This window comes from Poecilia reticulata, linkage group LG1, assembly GCF_000633615.1.
Source record: "Poecilia reticulata strain Guanapo linkage group LG1, Guppy_female_1.0+MT, whole genome shotgun sequence".
NCBI classification, from domain to species: Eukaryota; Metazoa; Chordata; class Actinopteri; order Cyprinodontiformes; family Poeciliidae; genus Poecilia; species Poecilia reticulata.
In genome coordinates, this window is record NC_024331.1 from 1,784,925 (window position 1) to 1,806,522 (window position 21,598).

General features: G+C 38.6%; 2 protein-coding genes across 3 annotated transcripts; both read right to left on the minus strand.

Annotated features, from left to right (window-relative positions):
• Positions 1-586: 586 nt before the first annotated feature.
• plrg1 (pleiotropic regulator 1) lies at positions 587-6,581 on the minus strand. 2 transcript variants are annotated; one of them, XM_017307688.1, is made up of 15 exons: positions 6,410-6,581; positions 6,093-6,199; positions 5,103-5,239; positions 4,912-4,962; positions 4,697-4,790; positions 4,519-4,609; positions 4,044-4,142; positions 3,874-3,966; positions 3,329-3,478; positions 3,037-3,138; positions 2,315-2,417; positions 2,106-2,214; positions 1,476-1,615; positions 1,143-1,336; positions 587-1,064 (listed from the first exon to the last, which is right to left on the minus strand). In XM_017307688.1, exons 1-15 carry the CDS (start codon positions 6,416-6,418, stop codon positions 1,005-1,007), a joined length of 1,539 nt encoding a protein of 512 aa, XP_017163177.1. In that variant the 5' UTR covers positions 6,419-6,581; the 3' UTR covers positions 587-1,004. The 2 variants fall into 2 exon arrangements, with proteins under 2 accessions (XP_017163177.1, XP_008402552.1); XM_008404330.2 differs by having other exon boundaries at positions 4,912-4,965; positions 6,410-6,580.
• Positions 6,582-8,575: 1,994 nt separating this feature from the next.
• Positions 8,576-11,711, minus strand: fgg (fibrinogen gamma chain). The gene is made up of 9 exons (XM_008404322.2): positions 11,590-11,711; positions 11,445-11,492; positions 11,168-11,354; positions 10,939-11,023; positions 10,351-10,481; positions 9,895-10,028; positions 9,568-9,752; positions 9,141-9,418; positions 8,576-9,036 (listed from the first exon to the last, which is right to left on the minus strand). The coding sequence occupies exons 1-9, from the start codon at positions 11,650-11,652 to the stop codon at positions 8,849-8,851; spliced, it is 1,299 nt and encodes a 432-aa protein (XP_008402544.1). The 5' UTR covers positions 11,653-11,711; the 3' UTR covers positions 8,576-8,848.
• Between the last annotated feature and the right edge of the window lie 9,887 nt (positions 11,712-21,598).

The following is a 21,598-nucleotide window of genomic DNA, read 5'->3' on the forward strand; positions in this document are numbered from 1 at the left end:
CCAGTTTTGCAGTTGGGTTTCTAAATGGAAACTGTGTTTTTACAGAGTTGAGCTGCAAATACATCAGCAATGACCTTATAAATCAACTATTACTTCAACTTTTGGAAAAACTCCTAATCTTCCCATAGATTGAAACAGATAATGCAATGAATGTTTCTTCACTAAAAAAAAAACATTGCCTCATTTGTTAATATATAGGTTTGAAAAACTTGTGATCACGGTGGAAGTATAAATGTATAGATATAGTTTAATCGATTTGACAGAATATCCTGTTTCTACACAAAACCTGTTTCATGTGGTGATTCTCCAGCAGTGACTCTGGCTATCAGGAAATTAAATCTAGAAATTCATTTTCTAGACTATGTAAGAACCCTGAATTTAAATAATTGAGATATGCTGTAATGATTAAATGTCGATCATTTAATCAACATTTAAATGTTTAAATTATCATTTAAATGTTGATTTAAATACAGAGAACATACAGTGAAATACATTCTCTGATTGTATTTCTGTAATACAATCAGAGACCAGTGTTACCGAGGAGATTCAAAGTACTAGATGGAAATACTTCAGAAACACTTTATCCCAGGAGGTGGAGGACCTTTATTTAAAAAGCAAACAAGTTTGTAAAAAACGCAGTCTTTAATGAAAATGAGCAAAAATAAAGCTCAGATCATGTAGAAACAAAGGAAAGTTTTTATGTCTGTACAATTAGTAATCAGCACTGAACATTTCCTGGCTTCTGCCACATAGGAGGGAATAAAGCTTAGACCTGAAGAGTGGAGGAGACAGAACCGAGCGCTCCTCAGAAACTCATCTGGAAGTTCCTGGCTCTCCAACAGGATGTTCTGACTGGTCTTTAAACATTCAGTGGTGACTGTACATGGTTTCTAGAATAAAGGAAGTCAAAATGGGACTGGTTTGGTTAAAGTCTCACAAATGAAACACAGTTTGTCTAACCAAAACAAAATCGGATTGATGGGAAATAATAAAAAAAAAAATCTTCAGAATCTTTTTCTCTTGAGGATTTCTGGTTTCCAGTTGATCGGGTGGCTTTCTTCAGTCTGCAAGACAGAAAACACTGTTAGCCCATTTTCCTCCAGGCGGATTGTAAACTCACTAACTGGAACAGGATAACTTACAGCCATGTCGTCTTCTTTGTAAACTTTGATGGTTTTGTCAGCCTCGGCGGTGATCAGCCGGCTCTCGGAATGGTCGAACATGCAGGCGAAGATTCCCGACTCGCTATCCAGCGATCCGGGCTGCACGGCGGCATGGATCCGCTGGAAGTTGTAGCCTGTCCTCCAATCCCACATGTGCATGGTTCCGTTGTCAGCTAGAGTACGAGCAAATTATTCTGTGTAAATCTATATGCTCCGTCACTTTGCTGCTGGTACACCGCATAATACATGTATCATAAGGTAATCAAGTCATGTTAAGGTGAGAGGAAAAAAAGCTGTTTGTTTTTTTATCACCTCCAGACACTAAAACACCATCAGAGTTGACAGCCAGCGTGTTGATGATGGCGTTGTGGCCGGAGAGGTTCTGGATGAAGCTGCCATCAGGGAACATCCACTGCTTGATGTTATCAGCTGATCCTGAAGCAAAGGTGTACCTGAAGGAACAAAGAACCAAATATTACATAAAAACTCCACCTTTGTGTTTTTAAATAGAGGTTATTTCCAAAACGGCTGCGTTAAAAACAAACGAACAAAAAAAACAACCTTCTTACACCTAGTAAACAGGAGTCAAAAACAATCCACAGCTCCAAGTTCTTTCAGTTCATTTAGGGATCACTAAAGACATATTCTAGATGTTTTAGAATGCTAAATATTCAAGATATTTTATAGGTTTTAAAAACAAAAGAGAGACGAGGATGGTGAGGAGTAAGGGCGCGATGGAGAATGGAAGGCAGATCATTAAGTAAATAACAAAAGAAGACCAAGCGAAAAAAAAAAGAAATTAGAGCATCAGATGGGTAATAAAGTCTTAAAAATGAAACCTGTTTTTCAAAGTTTTATTAAAAAATAAAATACTCCAACCAACTCCCAGAAGTTTCTCATCTGCACATTAAACCGAGTCTACTACTGTATGAGTCTACTCACTGCCTGGGGTGCAGCACCAGAGTTCGGACAGACTTTTTATGGTTTGTCAAAGTCGCTCTGGTTTTTCCAGCAATCAGGTCCCACAGTCTGATGGTTGAATCATGGCTGCCTGCAAAAAACAGTCAGTCAGAGGAAAGACAAAGACTTTGTTTAAAAGCTCAAAGGGTGCTGTCTTACATTAGCATAGGGTTTTTAAAGTTAATATTTACCTGTGATTATTTGTGGTTCAGCACCCTGACATCTCACTGTGGCGACAGTGTTGGTGTGACCAGTGAGTGTGTGAACGTTTGCTTTTGTCCTGATGTCCCAAACCTGCAGGTGTATTAACGAGAGAGCAGCATTTAAAACAAAGCTCCACTGCTAGAGTTCCTCCCCCTGTAGTTCTGACAGTCTACAGTCTACTAGCATCAAAAATTGCAATTACAATGATCTATTAAACAAAATTTAAATCACACATGAATAAGTGTATTCACAAAATAAGTCATTTAAAAACATGGTGCGCCATCATCCTCCAACTACTTCCTGTCATCTTTTTCTTCATGGTTTGCGCCAGTACAAACATCCGGCTGTTGATGTGAAAAAAGTGTTTCCTTTGGAGTTTTGCAAAATACACAAATTTCAACACGGACAAAAAACCCACACCTCATCCAAAGGTCAAAGCTTTCCATCGACAGACAAGAGTTCTTTCAAAGTTGCTGTGTTTGCATTATGCTAATTTATTTTCAAAATGCCAAATTGCGCAATTATACGGTCAAAAGAAACACAACCAATGTTGCTCACTGAATAATAACATCTGGTTCCAGAGGTGAACAGTGACTACTGCAGTCCAACAGAATCTTGGTTAACAAACTAAAGAAAACTGAAGGAGTTTAACCTCTCTTTCCTCTCTGCTGATTGGACAGATTTGAGGCGCTGCTCAGTGAGAGCTCACCCTGGCTGAAGCGTCTCTGCTGCACGTCACCAGCACATCAATCGTTGGGTGTAGATCCAAATCGTACACGGCGCTGAGGTGTCCATGGTAATGCCTGATCACCTACAGGTCAAAATAATACTGTCAAGATGCAGCTAAGACATCATTAAACAGATAACACATTAAAACATTCATATGTAAAAAAACGTATGGATCTTTGATCTTTTTAACAAAAAAAAAAAGCATGTTTAAAACAACCATCTTAAAAAAATAAAACCCTCTTGCTGACAATAACCCTGTGTGAACAGTGTACCTTGTTGTACTCCAGATCCCAGCATTTGACCTGCTTATCCTCCCCGCAGGAGAACAGGTAGGGGCTGCGGCTGCTCACCGCCACGCCGCGCACCGTGCTGATGTGGCCCGTCAGCGACAGCTTCAGCTTCCCGCTGGCCAAGTCCCAGATCTGTCAACACACACACATCCAGAAAATTATACAACAGATGGCACCTTGAAATGATGCAGAACAGAGAGCCTGGGATATTACCTGGAATCCTCAAAGGATTCCAGGTATTACCAGGAATGAATTAATGCTGATATGAACCGTTCTAGATCAACTGCGCCCATAAAAACACTCACGTTATTTGAATGAAGAAAGAAATCAATAATGATCTAGAAGAGGTGAAACGTGACACTCATTTTCTTTAGCCTCATTCTTTTCATGATTGAGTAAAACCACTTTTAGATTATAACGGCTCATAGTATTAAGTTAAAAAAACATGACAATATTCACACTTCAGAAACAATCAAATGTTTCTGAAGTGTGAAGTTCTGATGTGTGAAGGGATGAGCACAGCTTACCTTTATAGTTCTATCAGCAGATCCTGTGACAAACCACTGGTTCCCAGGCTCCACAGCTATGGACCTCACCCAGCCCAGATGACCGCTGATGACCTGTCAGATCACACCCACACTCAGTTATCATTTTAGGCATGGATCGATGAGTTGTTGTTCAAATGGCATGTAGGTACCCGAAACAGTTTCCATGGAGGATGCCATTGTGGTTTGGGCATCGTTGGTGCTCTCCTCAGGAGCGCAGAGTTTCTGGTGCCTCCACCCTCCAGCAGGGACTGAAACAAACAAACAGATCCAGAACTTCACTAAACAAAAAAGGATCTTCATTTGTTCCACTGATATCATTTATAAAACATGCTGCTGTGAACCATCTTTGGTTTCATGAAGCATAAAAAGTGATGCAGAATTAAAGCTAACATACAGTTAATAAAATCCAGGTTGAAAATTCAGGTCTCGATTATTCTAAATGGGGATAAAATGCAGGTTTTTGAACATTGCCAGGTTGGTTTAACCATCATGAAACACTAATTTCCCGCAAAGATCTTCACGTAAACTCCATAAAAACAGACAGTTCATCTCTGATATGTCAGCTTTGCAATTCCTGCAACGTGATGAAGACAAATGTTGAGAGGAAATGTGGGATTGTCTTACCACAGCAGTGGACTGAGGGTGAACTCTGTCCGCTCCTCCTGCGTGTCGATGGATTTCTGCAACGCTGGCTGCAGTCCGACTTGCCTCTTGCCTAAAGTTTTGTGACAAATTATAATCAAGGAGTGTTTTTATCTGACTTAATTCCAGAATTTTGTGTTAATATGTTTGAACACGTTACCGGACTTGTGAGGGAGGCAAAGCCAGTGCCATGGAGATGACGCCTCCCTCACTGGGATTCCTGTGCATCTTAGTGTCTGCAGTCAAAGCCACTCCTAAAGATAAGAAATTGTTCATACGGGTATTAAGTAATGTCCTTTCATTTACTAAAACAAACAAACAACAATCGCCCCCCCCTGAAAATATTGGAAATTTATATAAGAAAAGAATATTTACCAGGTCCAGAGGGATAAGCATGTGTCCCAGTGATCAGATATTCTGCTTCATCTCCTTAAAATTATTTTGTTAAAAAAAGAAAAACAAGAGAGACTCAAAAACAACACTTCCCACATATGTTATAAAAGAAAATACTCTTAAAACTGTATTAATGGGGTCACTGGTCTGTGATGGAGTCCTTTGTTCCTGACCTGGATGGGCGTAGCCCGGGTGGAGCTCCAGGCCCACTGAAAGCTGTGAGACCCGGTCTCTGCCCTCCTTCAGAACAGGCATGTGCAAAACCGGAGCGTACTCTGTTTTCAGCTTAACGCCCATCTTCATTTTGTGGCTGAGTCAGGAAACAATTAGGTGTTTTAACATAAAGGCATTAAAGTTCATTTCATTCACTTTAATTCACACTTTGTCTATTTTAAAAAATTATTATGTTAAATATGTACTTGGAATTAGTTTTGAAAGAGGTGAACAATACACTGAAAGCAGATAAGAAGTTAGGCTGAAAAATATTAGGAAAATGTATTTAAGATATTATTGTGGAATATGTACTTATTGCAGCCCCTGACTCATTAATTTGGGGAGCCTAATTTTACAAGAGTAACAAATGCAGATGCTTGGTCTGTGTTTGCTAGCTTTGTACATGTAAAAAATGACACTTTGGTTCACTCTTCTTTGCAAAACACCTTAAATTGAGTCTGTATGAGGAATTTATGGAAACAAGTGTTTCCAGGTTTGGCCAAAAATTCTCCATTAGGTTTTGATCTGGACATGGAGTCATCATTCTAATACATTAGTATGTTTTGATCTGAGCAACTACATTGTTCCTCAGCCAGAAGGTGAAACTAAATGAGACCAAAACTGATATAATTAAAATGAAAAATAACGGTTGTTGTTGTAAAGGAGACAAAGCAATAGCACAAATTTCAGATTTTTAGCGGAGTTTGGTTTCGCCAAGCGTAAATTCTTGATTATTAGATAAACAATTGTATAATAAAATATCCCCCCCTACATCGATTCCAACAGATGTGTTGTTCAAATAACTCACAATAAACGCATTTATTACAGGAGCAAACCAAGATCACAGAATCACACAAGCACCATGTTAATTAACTTAAAGATGGTGCAAATCTGTGGTTACTTTCAGCAATTTATGAGCAGCCAGTATGCAAATTCAGACGAGATTTTACCTATCTTCATCCAGAGCGATGGTCTTAGCATGGTCGGAGACAAACATGTCATGAGTCCTTTTCAGAGACCTGAAGACCAGAGTGTGGACAGAGTGCTTCTGCACTTCCTGTGGAAGCATATAACATTAGCTTAAAAAACTTATTAAATTTATAAAAAGACCATAATTCTCAAAATAAGCATACTTGTCTCAAACATGTAATAAACAAATGTTAACTGTTCCAGCTATTAGCCAGGCCCAACTGTATGTGCGTGCCGTAGCAACTTATCTACGGTACAAGAATAACGAAAAGCAGTAATGAACACCAACATGTCTTACCTCCGTCATTGTGGTGATAAATATACAGCAGAATATGAACTTATTTCTTTGAAATTAAACCCGGTACCTAGTCAAAATATTCGATACACAAGTGTGCGAACCGCTGTAACACAAGCAACGCAGATACCCCGGAAATAAACATACGAGCTGTCGAGGGAATACAATTGACGCCATCTACCGGCCGGGATGACCGGAGGACTAGTCATGTCCGGCTCGGTGGGGTGGATTCAACTCCCAGAGCTGACGGATTTAAAAAAATATATATTTTTAGTAACGTGGAGTGACGAGGACAACTTTCTCAAGGAGTCATTTTATTTCTGTTATAAAAATAAAAGTCATTGTATTTATACCTATAAAAAACTTTAGGAAATAAATAAACAAATAAATCCCTGTTTTTTATTTTTTTATTTTTAGATATTTTAAAATTTTTATGAAAATATATGAAAGAACATATAGACATGCAATAGTCTTAAATACTGTCTCAGTGATTTAAAAATATCCCTAACTGCAGAAACAAAAAAACCCTAAAACTAAAGAAAGTGGTGCTCTGAAACCACTGAGCATTTAGGTGATACTCACTCTATATGTCTTGATTTTTACTCTGCATGCTTACCATTCTTACAGCTGCTTTATTATATATATAAATCTACTTATATAATATGAATATGATCATATTTACATGACCAGGTTTGCCTAATTCCAACCTGACTGACAAAAGCAGCCATTTTGAGCGATAACGCATTATGTTGGTCCAAATAAATTGACTTATAGTCAGAGCATGTGTTTGTTTACTCAGTAGCATGGTTTATTTACTCTGGTTTTGTACCTGCAGTATTTGTTCCTTTTGAAGAGTCCAAACTCCAGCTGACTCACTGACAGCGGAACCAAATGACAAGGGCTGTATAATGTTGGACATTAAACTACAAAATTATAACACGGAGGCACTCAATATTCAAATTCTTCTTCATTGAAATTCTTTTCCATTAGTATCTTTATTTGACAGCATTTTTGATCATACACAATAGTGAACCTTGGCAGGGTTAAATGTTTGGCTTTGTATAGAACAAGGTGGTGAAACAGACCACACGCAGAATCAATTTACATTGTAAGTTGGGTTGAACACCAAAAAAAGAAAAAAGGAAAAATCAACTCTTTTCAAACTCGAGCATAATGACAAAATTAGAGCCAAAAAACAAAAGACACCATATAATTCAATAACTTGTGAAAGCATCTTTAGTTGCAATTATTTCAAATGTGTTCTCTGACCTGATCAGTCTCACATCATTGAAGGGACATTTTTTAGCACAGCTTTTTTTGCGTGGACTCTTTTCACTTCAGTCCTCTGAGTCTACTTTATGTCCTTCTCTTTTGAATTACACTCTACAATAATCAATGCTACACACTGATTGTTTTATTTGTTTGAATATTCTGATGTGGAGGGATTGCTGTGTTTGGGATTACTGTCCTGTGTTAAGTCACAGTTTGGGCCAAAGCGGATATTTGACTAAGGAATAATTGTTGTGTCAGTTGCTTTTTTTTTACTATTCACCTTGAGCATTGCATAGTCTAACCATGTGGTAGATATATTGGGAGGTCTATTCTTTGGAAAATTGGGAACTGTCTTAAATATTCTCTATTTGTGAATAATATTTCTCCCTCTACAAGTTGGACTCAAAATAGCTTGGAAAAGGCAAAACAACACTCCCAACCCAGATAGGCAGCAAAAAGTCTTCTCAAAGGACAATGCTGATGTATTTCTGTCTCATTGTTGAGTTAGAATAGGCCTGTTAGTTCCAGATCACTCTGCTTTTATACAGGTGATAGCCAATATACATCATAGATATATATGGAGAGAGAATGAAGTAAAGGTAAGCAACAGAAGATGATTACTACTTTCCTCATACATCACATGTAAACAGTGAAGGAGTGGCTATCTATCCAATGGAACTTGTTTAACAATTAAAAATGTGAATTATGAAAGCTGTGTTGATAGCAGATTTTTTTTTCTTTTACTGGCCATTTACTGATTTATTTCAGTAAAGGACCAGAATAATTTCATACCTATTTTTTTTTATTAAAAACAAGATTGTTAATAATCTAAATAGTGAGAAATGTTTGATTTGCAATGGTGACATCAAACAGAAAAATAATTGAAACAGAAAAATTCAATGGTAACCATTTATTTCATGTGCGTGCTTTTGCTTTAACATTCTTTTGTCAACAGTATAGTTTTAAAAAATTCTTATTTTTGTCTAAGGACTTTATACAAAATAGCATCTATTATACTAAGTACGTAAACTAAAGAAAATTTAACCTCAGAAATTGTGTTACATCATATTAACATAAGGAAAATATGCAAACATCAGAGAGAAACAATTGGAGGCTTTTTATTCTGAGTCAATTTAAGAGTTGAAAACAGACCAAAACGATCGTTCTGGTTTATGCATCTCCGAGTCCTCCAAACTGTTTGACCCCAGCCTGCTGTCCGCCTCCCGCTGAGATGCGGCTCACTGGAATGATCTTCATGGTGGTCTCTTTCAGGGAGTACCAGCGACTGTGCCATGTGAGCCAAGTGATTCCGTTGTCAAAGCCGTACTCACCGGTATCCTTTTCACTGTACCTGCCCCCTGGAATGACAGAAAAAAATATTTAATTGTCAAAATGACTCAGCGGGTTGAAGTTCGCATTTTCAGCTGCAGCATCACAGCTGGTTTCAGTCAGAGGGTTTTACCCTGGTAGTATTTTCCATTCAGATGTGCCGCGTGGCATCTGTTCATCCACCAGCCGGAGCCGTCCTGCTGGGCACAGTTCCCTGAGTACTTGTCGTTGTCTTTGTCGTGAGTACTGAACTGCATGCCGTTGTGTGACGTGTGGAATTTGTCGCTGGGGTCATCTCCAAGGTCGAAGCCATCGAAGGCGTCGCCGGCATCACCACCAAAGTAGTAACCGTAGGTGAGTCTGTACATGTCAGCCTCCGAGCCGATTCGGAACATGTTGTAGTCGGCATACCTGCAAACAAACAAGCCTTGTTTTTAGTTTCTTGTTGACTCAGTTTACTGACCGAATTTGCTCTCAGGAGGTTGCCAAATCTCAAAGGGGTCATGTTTGCCATTGCTCCCTTACATAACACGAGTGTGTGGGTGGTTGTGCATTTGTACTTTTTGTTACCCTCCCAGTCAACAAGCTCAATTCTCAGCACGGTTGGGATGGGAGAGCTGGTCGTCAGCAGGTGGATCTTCTCGTTGCCGAGCCAAAATTCTGTGGTGTCGTCTGGTGATAGATACCCAAAGCCCTCTCTGTACTGGATCCAGTCCCGGAAGAAGTCCACACTGCCATCACGTCTCTGTGATCAGCAAAATATTAAACAGTGAAGACTTTTACTCTTTTTCTCAGGACTGATAATGCCAATTCTGTCCAAGGTATTTTAGACAATGTTCACAAATGACTGAAAATTAGCTTAAAACAACAATTCCACGGGTGCATACCCTTTGTATTACAGTGAAGCCTCGACCGAAGTTGTCAATCTCACAATAGACTAAGAACTGCGCCGGTGCATTGGCTGGCTTCACATAGTAAAGGCCGCTGGTGGTGGCACCTTTGTTTGCAATATCCTGGCAGTCTGATAAAAAGAAATAGAAATATCATCAAGAACTCTGTGAACAGGTCTAAATTATTCCATAAAAACAAAACAAAAAAAACTTTGGTGAGATTTAAGCTTCAAAAATCACAAAGTTAAAAACTCATCACAGGCTTTAGACAGGGTAAACGTATGCTCTTTGCTATGAAGCAGCGTATCGATTTTTCCATCTATCTAAACACTGAATCAGGACAAATGTTGTTCTGCTGAGACCAGATTGAGAAACTTCTTTTGAAATAGGAATGTTCCAACGGTCAGGCAGTGTCACAGTGTCTTTTTCAATCTCACCAGTTTCTGTGTTTACCTGTTCCTGTGGTAGGCTGGATTTGGACCGTGTCTCTGCAGGGCTCAGTGCATTTCTGCTGCAGCTGAAGGGCCAGTTTCTTCAACTCACCCATACTCCTCTCATTGGTTGAGATTATGTTCTGAAGTTCACTGAGAAAAGCGTAACGAGTTGGTTTTGCTTGAGGTCATTTATATGTGCAAAATATAGCCAGATTAAATGAAAGGATAATTAATTGTCATAACAAAGAAAGTGAAAAATTGTACGACAGAATCAGGAAATGAATACAAGAAACCAAAAGTGAAAAGGATTAATTATTTTAAATACAAATTAATAAAAAAAATACAAAAGAAATCCTATAAAAGTAGATATTCATAACTGTATCATTTATCACATGAAAGTAATTATGGAAGAAATATAACTTATTTTAGATTCAACGTCAGTAATTCTATATTGAAATACTTCCTAAAGATGCAAATAAATAGAGCTACAAGAGTAAATTTGAATAAAATTATATAAAAGGTGTTAATTGAAGCAAAACTACTAGTAAGAAGATTTCTTTCAACTCTGTTTATAAGAAGCAAAGATTAAATGCTATCAGTCACTTACATCATTTGTTGTTCTTGTGAAAGTATTGTCTTTTCAAATCGCAAAACGTCATCCAGCATGCTGGAGGACTTCCTGTAGTACGGATCTGAAATAAAAATTCAACTGGTTTAAATTATACACAAATCAGCATGAGACTGAGCCATGTCTGTAATAAAAGCAGGAACTCAATCATAACACGTGAGTATTTAATGATATGACAAACTGTGACCGAAATAAAAATGGATGTTACCAGGCTGGGAAGACTTTTGCGCTGAAGTTGTCGAGTCTTTCATGTATGTAATTTTTTCATCAGCCCCATCGGTTAAATTGGCGATTAGCTCCAGTTGATGTTGCATTGAAGTCAGGTCTTCACTTACGCCTGGCAAATATCTGAACATGTAATCAGCAACTCCACATGTAGTAGGGCAGTACTTTCCCTGTTCATACACAGCAATTGTGGAAAATTATGCTCAGATAAAACAAGTGAGACTGCAGCATGCATCACTGAGAAACTGCATCATACTTACAAAGCCGTCGTTCATGTTGCATGTTGCAAGGTTATCTCCTCTGATTTGCTGCACATAAAAACAAATTTAATTATAGATATTTTTTATTCATAGCTAATTATTTGTGGTAGCAAGAAAATAGATCCACATAAGATTCCAGACTTACAGCTGATGAGGTGGAGAAAAGTAGGAAAATAACTCCTGCTGTGGTGAAGAGTGGCAGAGCCATGTTGAACTGGCCACCAGTTGTGTGTTTTGGTGTCCTGGGGAAGTGAAGAACTGCTCAATAGTCTGGGATATTTATCTGAACAAGGTCCTCTGTTCAGCCTTTGATCGTGTACACACATCCCACTCACTTTGTTGTTCTCAAACTGTGACTCAAACGTCTGACAGCTGCCAATTCCGAGACGTGACGCTGCCTGACTGACAGCGGCTGTCAGGAAGAACATGGAGTTCACCCGCTTTCTGCCAGTGTCTGCTGATGAACACAGAGCAGGAGAACGATGACTCACATTTTTACTCTGGATTAATTTCAGCTGCCTGTCATACTCATCATTCCCCTGTTAAGTTTGTAACACATTGTACCCCTTCTGTTGACTCATTATTTATATAAGTAATCAATGATAGTTCACCACAATGTCATATCTTAAAAAAAAAACAGAACAAGCCATGTTATAGGACCAAGAGTGTAGAAGTGTAAAATTTGAATTCCAGCCCAACTTTATGGAATATATTATATTTAGCCAAACAGATGGATGGATGGATGGATGGATGGATGGATGGATGTAGATGGATGGATGGATGTAGATGGATGGATGGATGTAGATGGATGGATGGATGGATGGATGGATGGATGGATGGATGGATGGATGGATGGATGGATGGATGGAATTTTCTAATTAAGACATATAAATTGATGATATTAGCTACTGTTTTTAACATTCCACTAATTGTCATGGTTTTACCACTTGCAAAAGAACATCGTTCCAATCTTTCATAAACTCATTCAACAAATGGAACTACTTCTCAATTTTCATTTTAACAATGGTGATTTAAAAAATTAAAAGTAAAAAATCTCAATCAGAGGTACAGTTGATTTGTGATTTGGAAAAGAAAACAAAATTTATTTCTCATGTTTTTTTCTTAAATTCTCAAACTATCCAGTGATCTCTTTTTGTGGACAAATGACTGCTCAGTCATTCTGGGAAAAAGGTTTCCTCTTAACAAAAAGCTGATCAGTCTGAACAATGCTGTGTTGATTTGCAGTTACAATAAAAAAAAACAACAAAAAAAGTTTAATTTATTCTCATTTATATACGTCTTCTTTAATCTGGAAGTCACCATTGAGCTCCAGAAACTGAGACCTATAAGCCAAATGATTATTACATCATCTTCCCATTTGAATATAGATTTCCTTTTCTTTTTCCCTTTAATCTTTACATAATAAACTTTAAGTACAGAAAAAAGGAGGATGTTTTTGGAGTTTCTCAGGAATGGAAGCATGTTTTGTCTGGGCACTTTTTGAAAGGTTTCCTGCTCTAAAATATTATAACCACTAGTGGGAGTAAAAGAGCAATATAAGATGGACATTAGTTTTGACACATACAGCGCCGAGAAAACTTGCACAACTGAAAGGGAAGTAAATATTGTTTTGGAGATCTCACAACAAAGTGTCTCAACACTACTCTCCAAAACCTCAAATAAACAATCTGATACCAGATAAACCACAATGCATCAGAGCGTTGTGATGCATTGTGGTGGTGGTTCTTTTGGTGCTTCCCATCCATTTCACAATGAGATTACAGCTGAGATGAAAGTCAGGCTGTTTCAGAACGCTCCAACCATGTTGGGGGGGTTTTCCCAGCCTCAAGTCAAGCAGTTCAACTACCTGATCTGTAAAGAGATTACCAAACATGTCTTTGTAAAAGCATACTGATGAAGTCCGGATGCATTAGAGCTTCTTTATAAGAACACACAATATTCTTGCTGTGTACTTAACTCTACTGATCGTCGACAAACATGCTGGCAATCCTGTAACGATATCAATTTTAGATTATGTAACTTCATCACAAGAAACATACGTCACTGCTTGGGTGGTTATTGAACGTTGGTGCTTGTTCAGGGGATGTTTAGAACATGCTCTACAGGATTACAGCAGATTTCCATCTAGCAATCTGCAGGTATTCCTGCTTTTCTGCACCAAGAAGCTGAATGATTGGCTTGATTATTAGGCAGCTGGGAAGCCACTGACCAAATGTTTGGTTAGTCTTCATATTATAAATATTGCTCAACAAGTATAATGTTACTTTCTTCCGTTGGTCAAGAGGTGAAAACTAACACCAAATTCTTTCACTTCACTTCAAAACAACAACTTGGACACAGCTGGACGTTCTAATAGAAAAATAATGACAAGAATAACGGACTGGATTCCATTCATGTTCTGGAATGGCCTTCCCAAAGGCAAGTAGTAGAGAGGGAACATGATAGAAGACTTTTAACCAATATTAGTTGAGATTTATGTTTATATGCACAATTTTGACCCTGTGTGAATTTAAGTAAATAAAAAATAAATTCTAACTTGTGCACTTAGTTGTTTTGTTTTTAAATCATGGAAGTTGTTTGTTGTATAATTAGTCCATTCCATATAACATGACCTTCTAATGGTATGTAATATGTTCACTTAAAGTCTACATTTCTGGTCCTTGATTCCAGTTTTCCAGGTATTTGAAAAGCAAGAATGTTCCTGACCACCGGCAATTTTCTTTTTTGCTTTGCTGGAGAACTTTGCAAGGTTGTGACAAATATTTGTCAGCATTACATAAGCACACTTGTGTCTTGAGGTTTATCTGTAGGAGGCTTCACCACATGCAGCAGCGTGGCTGGGAAACTTATTTTACAGGACAGTTGCACATGTTGTAAATCCTTTCCACATGTTAGAGTGAGTCTGCACTGCTTCAATGTTTGCACCTTATTTTATTCCTCACTTATTCTAACGTATACTGACCTCTTTCTTCCACCACTTCATATGCTGCAAAGTTTCAACAAGATTTTATTTTGCTAAAGCTAAAGGGTCATTCCGCTGTAATTCTTCCAGTCACCTCTTGGTAAAATACACATCTTTTTATGAGATCAAATCAAACAGTGAGGATATGTGCGACTTCACAAAGCTTAATAAGATGTCACCTGTGGGCTCTGTGTTGACATTAATTGATAAGTGTTACCTTAAGTTACCTTCTTTTATTATGCGTAACCAGGATGGATATAAAATCATCTGACATCAAACTGAACTGCCAGGCCCATAAACTGAAACAGTGCTGAACTTTCCCTGAACTTCCCTGTTAGTGTGGAAATGACAGTTGGGAAATGTCTCTCTCATTCTCCCATTGCTGTCCAGTCATAGACATTTCTTCTGGACAGCATGTCAAAGATCACAATATATTATTGGAGCATACCCAGTGGCAGAGCAAAAAGCAAAATACAGTATAAAAAAATTGAAAAAGGTGTCAGTTTCCTCTAATTCCAAAATCTTTATCCAATAAATCAGGAAACAGTTATTCTTGGAAGCTATTGAGTAGAATCTGTCCATAAATAACAGATTTGTTTTTTCTAAAAAACAAAGTCTCCACAGTTTTTATTGAGTGTGACCAGAAATTAAACCCAAAGAGCTTTTGTAGGATCCTTATTAGCTTGAGCTATAGATCCAGAGCCGTTTGGCGGGGTGTAAATCCTGGACTGCTTCCCCGCCCTCTCCCCTAGCACACAGGGCAAAGGTTTGTTTTATTACCACATCAGGGTTCAGCTTGAGGCCACAGATGGTGAGTGGACTTAGATGAATGTAGCGTGATTCAGGCTAACACATGCAGCAATGAGAGACTCTGTAGACATGTTGCCTGGGTTCTTCACCAGTCAAAACTTTCTGTGTAAGTGGCAATGAGAAAACAACTGTTTAAGCTTGACTAGAGCTTGCCAAAAGGCACAAGGGAGACTCATAGGGTCAAGTCAAAGAAAGTTCTTTGGTCTGATGAGGCAGGCAGCAAAAGTTGTGCTATTTTAAATGATTATCACTTCAATTTTTAGAGTTATTTTTTAAAAGCCCAACTTGGGACAAGTGCTGCGAATTAGCTGTTGCTATTGCACCATGATGCAAACATGGGACTGCTGTTTTATTCATTTTGTCTATGTTGATGTCTGTCTGTCCCTATCAAATAAACTTTATAATAATATAATAATGAGACCAAAATGGAGATTTCTGTCTGTCAGACAAGACCCTGTATATTTGGAAAACACTGCATACCACCACATGCAGTGGTAGTGCCTCTCATAGTGGAGAGGCACTACCACTATGAGGAGTGGTAGTGCCTCTCCTCATAGTGGAGAGGCACCACCACTATGAGGAGTGGTAGTGCCTCTCCTCATAGTGGAGAGGCACCACCACTATGAGGAGTGGTAGTGCCTCTCCTCATAGTGGAGAGGCACTACCACCGTGCCTCTCCACTATGAGGCACGGTGGTAGTGGCATCATGCTCTGGGGATGCTTCATGGTAGCAGTAGAAAAGATGGAGATTCAAAAAGCCAAAGGTAGGCAGCAAACTCCAGGTTCACTCTGACATCTAGAAAGAGAGACTTCGCACAAATATGCCACTTTATTAGGTACACCTTGCTAGTAGCGGGTTGGACCCCCTTTTACCTTTAAAACTGCCTTAATCTTCAGTGGCATAGATTCAACAAGGTACTGAAAACATTCCTCAGAGAGTCTGGTCCATTTTGACATGATAACATCATGCAGTTGCTGCAGATTTGTCGGCTGCACATCCATGATGCGAATTTCCTGTTCCACCACATCCTGGTGGTTCTCTATTAGATTGAGATCTGGTGACTGTGGAGGCCATTTAAGTACAGTGTCATTATTGTCGTGCTCAAGAAACTAGTCTGAGATGATTCACCTTTATGACATGAGTCATGGAAGTAGCCATCAGAAGATGGGTACACTGTGGTCATAAAGTGATGGACATGGTCAGCAACAACAGTCAGGTAGGCTGTGGCATTGACACGATGCTCAATTGGGTATCTCACACATCCCTGCACCACCTGAACCGTTGATACAAGGCAGGATAGATCCATGCTTTCATGTTGTTGATGCCAAATTCTGATCCTACCATCCGAATGTCACAGCAGAAATCGAGACTCATCAGACCAGGCAACGTTTTTCTAGTCTTCAATTGTCCAATTTTCTGTCAGCTTGAACCAGTCTGGCCATTCTCCTCTGACCTCTGGCATCAGAAAGGGATTTGCACCCACAGAACTGCCGCTCACTGGATATTTTCTCTTTTTCTGATAATTTTCTGTAAACTCTAGAGATGGCTGTGTGTGAACATCCCAGTAGATCAGCAGTTTTTGAAATACTCAGACCAGCCCATCTGGCACCAACAACCACATCACGTTCAAAGTCGCTTAAATCACCTTTCTTCCTCATTCTGATGTTCTCTTTGAACTGCAGCAGATCGTGTTGGCCATGTCTACATGCCTAAATGCATTGAGTTTCTGCCACATGATTGACTGATTCGACATTTGCATTAATAAGCAGTTGGACAGGTGTACCTAAAAAACTGGCCGGTGAGTGTAACTTACAATTGAAAACTGCAGGACAATCCTTCTTTTCTGAAATTAGCAAAATCATTGATAATACCTGAGCCTTGCTTGTCATGGTTGAGAGATTTAAAAGCCCTCCTGTGGCTGTGGTATCTGAACCACACTCTGCCAGCATATACAATGAATTCACCAATTTTTTCACTAAGAAAACTCTGAAAATGAGTGGCTCAATTTGTGCATCAATATCAAGCCCATTACCACTGTGCCCAATCAATACCAATGTGGAGAAAATGACACAAATCTGCATGCTCAACCACAAAAACTTAGAAGACTCATCCCTCATATCAGGTATTTTTCCCCAGGTGTTATAAAAAAATAGCAGTTAAGAAAGCTTCCATTCATCGTCTAGGTTATTGAAAAAGCTGTGTTTCAACATTTAATTGCCTTCTTAATTATATGACTTCTGGTTGCAGAACAGTAATCTGGGAGCTGGTGTCTCATTACTATTTTTGTTTCTGTGAAAGAACAACATTCTTCCTTTATCTTAGGCTAAACCCTTTTGTGGAAGAAGCATAATAATACAACTCAATATTTTCAGTCTTAGAAGTTTAAAAATGTAACTGTAGGCTACAAATACACAATGTTGCAGAAGTAATGAATTTGAAGTGTTCCATCTATATCTATGGCTGGTGGTGTATAAAATCAGCACTTTGGGATGCAGACTGTCTCTACAGTTATGAGAGTTTGGGTTACTCTTATGACCTCAATGAATGCAGTATGGCAATAGTGATAATGATCTCACCTGTGCAATAAGTTAGGTTGGAAACTTTTCTTACAACTAAATATTTAGCAGATGATGTGAGTAGAGGTCACCAATTTTCTGGAGACTCAACACATTTCCTGTGGCCTTCAGGTTGGCTCAATAAGAGTGTAAAGGCAGCCTCATGTAATAATATTCCATGATCAAGCAGCTGTATCCAAACCTTACATCACAAAGTGCAACACAAATCAGTGGTGTAAAGCACAGAGCTAAAGGTGAATACTACAGGTGAAGATATGTTATTACCTCTTTGGTAAACAAAGTCTGGATTTGACTTTTGCCTAGAACAACACTACTTTACTGACTGGATTACATAAAGTGTACAGCTTGGTGCCAAGGGTTTATGGTATAGGGCAGTTTTTCAGGAGTTGCGCTCATCTCCCCAGTTCCAGTCAAATGAAACTCTTAATGCTTCAGTCTAATGAGACATTTTGGTTAAATTCATGCTCCCAACCTTGTGGGGACAGTCTTGTGTTGCCCCTTCCTGTTTCAACATGACTTTGTTAGTGAATGAAGCAAGATCCAGAAAAACATAGATGAGTGTGGAGGAGTTTGGTTGGCCTGTGCAGAAACCGGGATTGTATGCACCCAAATGTCACAACATGCACATTTCTTACTTTCTGTGTTATGTCCACTAAGGGCACAACATACTTGAGGACACGAGACAAGGATGAGGGTTCAACAAAATATTTTATTCTTAAACTCTCTTGAACTTTGTTTTTTTTTTTGGTTCAGCTGCTTCTGATTTTCTGTGAAGAAAAAGAGAGTTAAATACCCTCAGTTTCCCGTGTCCCAAAAAAAGAAAAAAACAAAACCCCAAAAGTATTAACAGAAAGTTGAACCTGGTGAGCCGATCAAACAGAACAAAACGGTACAGCAGGGGGCCAACCCTATACAGGGCCGTCGAAGCCCCTACTAGTACCAGACTAAAGCAAAAAAAGAACCTAATGCAAAAGAAAGATCGAAACCAGGACAACTGGTCCCACCAGGCCAAAATCACAATGAAAAAGCAAACAAACAAAGGCTAACAGAAATACCGCATGGCAGGCTGAAAACGTCACCTGTGGTCCAGAGCAACTGGACGTGCGCGCACCGCGCCAAGACGCGTCACTGGTGGTGGTGGAATGAGCGGAAGCGAGTGGAAAGGCGGAGGCCTCAACATGCCGAAACCCAGCCTATTTATAGGCGGACCAACAGTGCCACAAATTAACTTAATCAAATGATCAAAAATAAGAAATTATCCAAACTCCAAAATATATTAACAAAAGGTCATTCAACTAAAGTCTATAAGAAAACAAAGAAAAGAAATAGACAAAAATCATAATGTGCCCGAAGCACATAACATGTGTATACATGTTTACCTCTGGACACTGTAATAATATGCATTTAAACACAATTAGAACATATTTGTTCTATGTCTGTCTTACATTGGCAGATTTTTCTGCACCAATAATTAAACAGATTCCTAATTGATGTTATGACTTACATGGTGGAAAACCCTCATTCCAACTGCTTATTTATCCTCAAGTTTAAAGGAACCAACCTGAAAAACATCCAAAGGAAACATCTGAAGGTCCAGCACAACCATTAGAGTCCAACAATAGACACATTTATTGAAGGTTTTTGTTTGTTTTAGAATTGTTGGCACACCTAAATAAACAGAATAACCTGCCTGCTATTTGTCTGTAATTTATTAATGTTATATCTTATAAAAGGCTCTACAATGTTATATAGACCTACTTGTTATTCCCCCACCCACCCACACAGTTCCTCAAAAGTAAGGCATGCTTTGTGGGTCAAACTGACTTTGTCATAGATTGAAAAGGCAACTCTCTGAAGTCAAGTTCTTGCAATTATTTATCCTGTTTGAAAGTATTTAATAAAATGTAGGTCAGCACACAGTATGCTTCAAAGATCTCCTCAGAAAGGCAGCAGTGTTTCTCAAAACACAAAACAATGAGCATGAAATTGAATCCTGCAGGATTAACAGAAGTGTCATGCTTTAGTTTGTCTGGGAAGAAGGACCAGATTAAAAAGATGTACATCCACAATCTCCTCCTGAGTCACTGTCTAGATGCTGATCATCTTAAAGGTCTGATAATCATTACATCGAAATTCTACAACAAAGTAATTAGGCAATATTTTGCTGCAGTTTCAGCTGCTAGTCTTTTAAGGTTTGTTTTTCCCAGATTTTCACTTCTAGTGACCTGAAATAGTCATTAGATATGCACGGAGGCTGAACACTTCTTTACAAAGAAAGAAATTACAACTAGCATATTTTATGATTTTCTTTCAGCTTTCAGTCCTCTTTTAAAACACGGCCTTTTTTTCAGTCTGGTCACATTCTAATCTGACCTTAAAGAAGGACAGAGAGGGAAGATAAAGAGAGCTTCTGCAAAAGTCAAGAACAAACAACATAAAGAAAAATTTTCAAAAGATCCTTTTAGTAAGTTGAAGGTTGCTGTTATAATGCCGCATCTACATCAGAAAAGATGTGACAGAAGCCCCCCTGACATGGTCCTGCTGTACCGTACAGGTCTATGAGTAAAAGACAAGGACCACAGCAACTGAGATCCTACAATCACATTGGAAAAGCTTGCCCTTCTTTAAAGTTGATGCTTGACGAGATGATTTGAAGCAGGTGGGTGAGCAGAGCCAGAGAAAAGGAGAAGACAGCCTAGGAAATACACAACCAATGATTATAATAATTATCTTTTACAGGAGACTGTCCAAATGTGCTATTCAGCAGAATCCTCCAGTCCACCTCGATGAACAAACTCCTAACAGGTTCATACTGTCCAACATTAAAAGTTGCAGTACGGGTCTGCTTCATGTTTCATATTGCATGTGCAGCTTTTCCTTCTTCTACATAACCAGCACATTACTAGTCAGACAATGGAAAGGCAGTATTACACAAACTGAAATTATGAATATAAATTTGATTAATGGAAACTCACCAATTTCGAAAAAACTCAAAGTTTTTGATAAAAAGTTGTTGTGCTATTTTGATACGGTTTCTTGATTGTCAAAATAGATGGATATTGCAAAACTGCAATGGAAACTCATCACGAGTCACATGATCAACAACCAGATTTTACTACTGATGAAAACAGCAAAGATGATTGGATTGTTTTTTTTGTTTGTTTTGTTTTTGTTTCTGTTTTTTGACAGTGTGCAGCTGGCTCCACCAGAGCTCTTCCAGCGTCACACAGTTCATAAAAAGTAGAATAAGACGCAGACTTCTCCTTTGGTGGATGATAGATGATCATACTCTCAAAGTCTCCCATGAAATAGCTGCCAATAACTGTACAACCAGCAAACAGAGACGGTTTGTAAAACATTCTTATTATCACCTTACAAACATCAATATACTGTACACCAATTTGACTCATACCACACAAAATGAATATGTATTACAGAGAAATGTCACACCCTCACAGCTGTGTGCAGGAATGTGTGTGTGGTTCCAGCTTCACTTCATCAGAGAGGAGTACTGGAGCAGATCCTCTGAAGCAGACGGCAGATTGTTTTCTCACTCACCAGAGGAAATCAGGCTTCAAGTTTGTTCTTTCATTTGAAAATAAACTTTTACCCTCCTGCATCTCTGCCAGCCACATTCCTCCGTGGATGTTGTAGACTGGCAGAAATGCCAACATCTAAAGCAATAATATATGCTTGTGTCTAAAAAACTGGATAAATTTTAGTTCTAAACTTGCTGCATTTTATAGTAATTAATTCAAAATATAAAAGTTATTTATTCTTGTAT

Coding starts and splice junctions, on each gene's coding strand:
- plrg1 (XM_008404330.2), bottom strand. Junction 3,479..3,873: donor CTGCTGATAGAACTATAAAG/GTAAGCTGTGCT, acceptor GTGTGTTGACAG/ATCTGGGACTTGGCCAGCGG. Junction 3,139..3,328: donor GGGATCTGGAGTACAACAAG/GTACACTGTTCA, acceptor TTTGACCTGTAG/GTGATCAGGCATTACCATGG.
- fgg (XM_008404322.2), bottom strand. CDS start 11,652: ATGGCTCTGCCACTCTTCACCACAGCAGGAGTTATTTTCCTACTTTTC. Junction 10,029..10,350: donor CCAGCCTACCACAGGAACAG/GTAAACACAGAA, acceptor TCTTTTTATCAG/ACTGCCAGGATATTGCAAAC. Junction 9,037..9,140: donor GAATGGAAAATACTACCAGG/GTAAAACCCTCT, acceptor CTGTCATTCCAG/GGGGCAGGTACAGTGAAAAG.